The sequence below is a fragment of the Sturnira hondurensis genome, unplaced genomic scaffold, assembly GCF_014824575.4.
Source record: "Sturnira hondurensis isolate 20B ecotype Veracruz unplaced genomic scaffold, ASM1482457v3 Scaffold0007843, whole genome shotgun sequence".
NCBI lineage: Eukaryota > Metazoa > Chordata > Mammalia > Chiroptera > Phyllostomidae > Sturnira > Sturnira hondurensis.
In genome coordinates this window covers 18704-24804 of record NW_028080474.1, presented here as the reverse complement: position 1 = coordinate 24804, position 6101 = coordinate 18704, and the positions used below count along the sequence as shown (strand labels likewise).

The 6101-nt window shown below is 38.9% G+C and overlaps 1 protein-coding gene across 1 annotated transcript; it reads right to left on the bottom strand.

Annotated features, from left to right (window-relative positions):
* Window positions 1–420: 420 nt before the first annotated feature.
* Window positions 421–5737, bottom strand: LOC118991853 (U2 small nuclear ribonucleoprotein auxiliary factor 35 kDa subunit-related protein 2-like). Its single transcript, XM_037053409.1, has 3 exons — window positions 5664–5737; window positions 5365–5474; window positions 421–1015 (listed from the first exon to the last, which is right to left on the bottom strand). The coding sequence occupies exons 1-3, from the start codon at window positions 5735–5737 to the stop codon at window positions 555–557; spliced, it is 645 nt and encodes a 214-aa protein (XP_036909304.1). The 3' UTR covers window positions 421–554.
* Between the last annotated feature and the right edge of the window lie 364 nt (window positions 5738–6101).

Below are 6101 nucleotides of genomic sequence, written 5' to 3'. Positions count from 1 at the left end.
GCAAAACACACAAAATTAGTCAGTCTGGCAAAGATTAAAATAATATGGATTGTGGAGTCAGCAAAATATATTGCTGGTAAATTTTTTGTTGTCTTGTGAGAGGCAATTTAGAAATACTTTAGTGTTATGTCAGTTAATGTAATTTTATCCCAAAGAAATGATTTTAAATTATTTGAAGACCATAAGATTCTTTAATAGTGCAAAATTATAAATAAGTCTGATACACAATAGAGATGTGTCAAGTAAACCGACAGGCACAATGCAAATAAAATCAGCTAAACAGACGGACTAATGAAATATGATGTAGTATTACACGTGTAAAAATAAAAGTCAGTTGTAATCTTAACTATATGTAAGAAAATGTGTACGAATCCACAAGAAGAAAGAAGTTTAAAGAAATAACTCAAATGTTACTTCATTCCCAAGGGTTGGGATTACAAGTTGTTTAAACTGCTATGGTTTTTAAACAGGATTCACCTACACACGTCAAACCCTTTATCCTTTCTGAGTTCAGAGCCTTCTATCCAACTAATGTATTGGCCATAATAAATAGTTTATTTGGACCTGCAACTTGAAATAGTTCTCTCTTTACTGCCTGACCTCCTCCTCCTACCGGGATTCCTGTGTCTAGAGAAGCTAATGTGGTGATTCTGTTGGCTCTGGCTCTCTCTACTCAGGCTGCCCTGACTATGGCCATAGTCTCTCTGTCTTTCTCTACTTTGTGAACTATACTTTTCACAATTTTCTGCCTCATGTTTGTGAGATTTCTTTTCTCTGTGACTCCTTTCCCTCTGGGTTGGACTGGGCCTTCTCCTCCTCCTGGGCCCGCCATAGTACTCGTCATGGTGGCCCATCCTCTCTCTCCTCTCTGAGTTCTTGCCAAAGGAAGAGCTGGACCGATCTGGAGACAGGTAGATGTCCCTGTTCGCTTCCCAAAATTCACTGTTGGGATTTCTGAACACGTGAAGAAAGGTGCAGTGTTTTCCTCTTGGGCATTGTTGTATTTCAAATAAACCTGCAATGGCACAATTAGGAAATAGCGTTTATGGCTGGTACTTGATCAGTTTTAGGGAGTTCATTGCTCATGTTTACATATGTTTGAACTATTTTGCACTGCAAGCCGTTCCAGAAAATTGCAATAGTTAAATAAATGACATTCTTAAAGATAAAAAAATTAAAAAGAATTAAACAAAATGTGCCATTTCTCTACCGACTTCTGTTTCAGACGACAACTGAACAAATGGCAACCACATAATTATATAATTTTTTCTGGGTGCCACCATCACTAAAAATGAAAAACACTGCAGATCTCTAATGAACATTCTTGAACTAGCCCTCTGTGGCAAGCTTTGTGCACGCAGTGATGGCAAGAAAACTACTGACCAAGAGGAAGAGCCTACTACAGGTGGAGAACTGTATTTTTTATACTTAAAAAAAGATAATAAACAATACCCAAATGTTTTAGAGTTATCAAGTTCTTTAAGTACAAAAGATTCTTGACAAATTGAAATCTACTTCAATAATCCTTCTGAGGCTTTCAAACATTTTAAAAAGCAAAGTCAATTCTCCAAATTACGTGAAATAATTAAATGTAAAATACTTTCCCTCCCGACATTAGTCAAAACTTAACTGAAACAAAACAAAAAAACTTAACTTTTTTAACTAAAAAATGAAGAATTATACAGTTATCTGTAAGAAGTAAAACTCCTTGAAGAATACATATAAGTAACGGTTTCTTGGTTACAGTATATAAGTCACAATGAATTAAAAATATATAAACTGCAATCTCCTAAATTTAAAAGCGTCTGTGCCTCAAAAGATACCATGTAAAGAGTAGAAAAAAATAAACCCATGGCAAGTGAGAATATTTGCATAGCATATATCTGTGGTTAGACTAACTTCTAGAATATTTAATGACCCTTTACAGGTCAATAATAAAAAGACAACCCAATTTAAAAATAAAGTTCCAGAGCTGACATTTTCCCAGAGATATAAAAATAACCATCAGGTAAATGTAAATCGAAACTATAATGAGGGGACTTCCCGCCATGATGGAGGCATAGGTAGATACACTGTGCTTCCCTGCACAACCAAAATAAGGACAAGGACAATTTAGAAACAAAATGACAACCAGAACCTGTGGAAAACTGAACTGTATGGAAGTCCAAAAACCAAGGAGTTAAAGTAGACACATTCCTCCAGGTCAGTAGGAGGGTCAGAGTCTGGCAGCCGGGCAGAGAGAGGGGTTGTGGGGGAAAAAAAGTGGTGGCACCGAGTGTGCAAGGCAGCGGACAAACCCCTGGTGCTCAAAACAGCAGCAGGCAGACCCTGGGCATCTGGGTGACTGTGAAGCGAAGCATGGCACGCAAGGTGGCTGGTTCACCAGGCGATTCCACATTCACACCCAGATAAACCAGGTGAAACTGGGGAGCGAGACAGACTGCACAACCCAGGGTCCCAGCACAGGGAAATAAAGCCTCTAAACACAGACTGAAAAAACTTTTGGTGCTGGGAGGGACTCCCAGCCTCACAGGAGAGTTTATTGGAGAGATCCACAGGGTCCTAGAACATGCACAAGCCCACCCACATGGGAATCAGCACCAGAAAGGCCCAGTTTGCCTGGGGGAAGCAGTGGAATGCTCTGAAATCCAACAGAGAGTGGAGCAAGAGCCATGGTCCCTCTCGGACCCCGACCCCACACACAGCATCACAACCCAGTGACTGGGTTGCCCCGCCCTGGTGAACCCTAAGGCTCCGCCCCTCACTACATAACAGGCTGTCAGGATGAAAAAACAGAGGCCCAAGTGGAAGAACACATTAAAGCTCCAAAGCAAATACATCTACGCAATGAACACATAGCCAACCTATCAGATGTACAGTTCAAAGCACTGGTGATCAGGAGGCTCAGAGAATTGGTTGAATTTGATGGCAAATTAGATGAAAAAATGAAGGCTACGCTAAGTGAAATAAAGGAAAATGTACAGGGAACCAACAGTGATGGGAAGAAAACTGGGACTCAAATCAATGGAATGGACCAAAAGGAAGAAAGAAACAACCAAACAGAAGAGAATAAAGAAACAAGAATTTGAAAAAATGAGGAGAGGCGTAGGAACCTCCAGGACATCTTTGAATGTTCCAACGTCCAAATTATATGGGTGTTGGGGAAGGGGAAGAGGAAGGGGAAGAGGAAGAGCAACAAGTGGGAAAGTTATTTGAACAAATAATAAAGGAGACCTTCCCCAGTCTGGCAAAGGCAACAGACTTCCAGGAAGTCCAGGAAGCTCAGAGAGTCCCGAAGAAGTTGGACCCAAAGAGGAATGCACCAAGGCACATCATAATTACATCAGCCAAGATTAAAATGAAGGAGAGAATTCTAGAAGCAGCAAGAGATAAGGCGACAGTCACCTACAAAGGAGCTCCCATCAGACTGTCAGCGGATTTCTCAAAAGACACCTTACAGGCGAGAAGGGGCTGGAAAGAAGTATTCCATGTCATGAAAGGCAAGGGCCTACATCCAAGATTGCTCTATCCAGCAAAGCTTTCATTTAGAATGGAAGGGCAGAGAAAGTGCTTCTCAGATAAGGCAAAGTTAAAGGAGTTCATCATCACCCAGCCCTTGTTTTATGAAATGTTAAAGGAACTTATTTAAGAAAAAGAAGATAAAAAATAACATGTATACTAAAAGAACAGCAAACTCACAATTACTAACAACCACACCTAAAACAAAAACAAAAACAAACTAAGCAAACAACTAGAACAGGACCAGAACCACAGAAATGGAGATCACATGGAGGGTTAGCAACAGGGGAGTGGGAGGAGGATAGAGGGGGAATAGGTACAGAGAATAAGTAGCATAGACAGTAGGTAGAAAATAGACAGGGGGAAGGCAAGAGTAGTGTGGGAAATGGAAAAGCTGAAGAACTCAGGACACATGGACATGAACTACAGGGGGAGGAGTGTGGGTGGGAGAGGGTATGCAGGGTAGAGGGGGATGAAGGGGTGAAATGAGACAACTGTAATAGCATAATCAATAAAATATATTTACAAAAAGAAAAAAGAAAACAAAATATAAGGAGATTACATGTAACACCTAGTAGGATGGGTAAAGTAAAAAATACCTTTTTAGTCTTTTAGGGAGGTAAAGAACCTAAAACTGTATCCTCTAGTAAGTGACAGAAGTAATCACTTTATTTATTTACTTAAATTCTCATCCACAAATATGTTTATTGACTTGAGAGAGAATGAGACAGACAGACAGACAGACAGACAGACAGTCATTAATTGCTCGCTTCCCTTATGTGCCCTGACTATGGGTCAAACCTGCAAGCGTTTGGTGTATGAGACAATGCTCCAACAAACTAAGCCACCCACCCAGGGCAAAAATCACTTTTATGTGGGGAAAACAGTTTTACCATCTTCATTGCATAAGTCTTTACACTTAATTTGAAATGGTTCTTCCAGCGTTCCCATAGAATCTCTTTCTCACTTTGCCACTTTAATATACTTTTAATATGACAGCATCCTGCCCTGGATGCTGTGGCCCAGTGGACTGAGCACCAGCCGGCAAACCAAAAGGACACTGGTTCAATTCCCAGTCAGGGCACTTGACAGGGTTGCAGGCCAGGTCCCCAGTAGGGGGCATGCGAGAGGCAACCACACAGTGATGTTTCTCTCCCTCTGTCTCTCCCTTCCCTTCTGTCTAGAAATCAATCAATAAAATCTTTTAAAATGACAGAAGCCACTTGACAGACCTCGGTAGGCCTAGAAAATCACNCTCTAAAGATAAATAAAGAAATGAAAATTGTAAGAAAGAAAAAAAAAAGAACCAACTCATTTCCTGATTTTGTGATGACTATCCGTGAGTCAATCTGATTAAAATCACCCTTAACAGGTCATACACCTACGATTAATCTCTACACGACAAAAATATGCATCTCATATAAGATGGAAATATTACATAATGACATGACAGAAAATGATACAAAATCATTAAGCACAAAGGTGGGAAGCAAAAACATTCCAAGTCAGAGGAATCAATGAGTAGAAGAACTCTTTGGAACTGTCATAAGTAAAACATAGCTTCTTCATATTTAGGGCTTAGAACTTAGTATCAAAGATCAGACAACGAGACTAGCTTCTGACTATTGCCAGTTTGTTGGACCTCTGCTACTTCATGGATAAGATGAACCAAAATATGATTAAAATTATGATTAAAAGATGACTCTGCTCATGCTGGGAAATATTAAAACTATATGCCTAGACACTTTTTACACCCTTGAAAAGAATGTTCTTTTTTAAAACCAGTAAGAATATCCCCTTGTATTACAGTGAAATAATAAAGATAATCATCACATTGTATGTTACCACAAATTGCTGTTTTCCACCGGGTCACTGGGGAGAATTCACACTGAAGTTGTCGCCCTGCGTACCATCGTCCGTTAAAGAGAGAAAGGGCTGCTTGGCATTCCTCTTCTCTTTAAACCACAAATTAAAGGATACATACTTTAAAATTCTAACATACAAATTAAGCATATTATTAATTAACCCCTTTATTAACTGACTATAGGGCAACCAAGTCAATTATTTTTATACTACAGAGGGAGTTCCTATTACAGCATTCAAGCTCCTAAAGCTCAACATATATTCTAGGACGTGTTTAATACCCTGTGATATATTTTGATGGATGAAAACTGCCTTTTAAATTCAAGAGGTGACCACTGATAAATGCAGTTTCCATTGCTACAGCTTGTTTTTCTTCAACTAGGATTACTGACCTTGTTTAGAATGAATAATTTAACCAGTCATGAAATAGTCTAATATCAACACTAAGCAATGATACACACTAACTGTTTTCTTAGCTGGCTAATTCACCTAAGTATTTTCTGGCTTCAGTCTCTAGCACTTTCGATCTTTTACTTCTATATTCTCTATTTTAGATATTCTTTTCTCAGCATTGCATTTTAATTACTAGATCATATAGATAATGACTACAGAAAAAGATTTTAAAAGATATATATGTCTGTATTAAATCCAATGTGTTTTGTGTACCAGCTCATCGCCTTTAATTTTTTTTAATATTATGTTTATAAAACATGTAAATT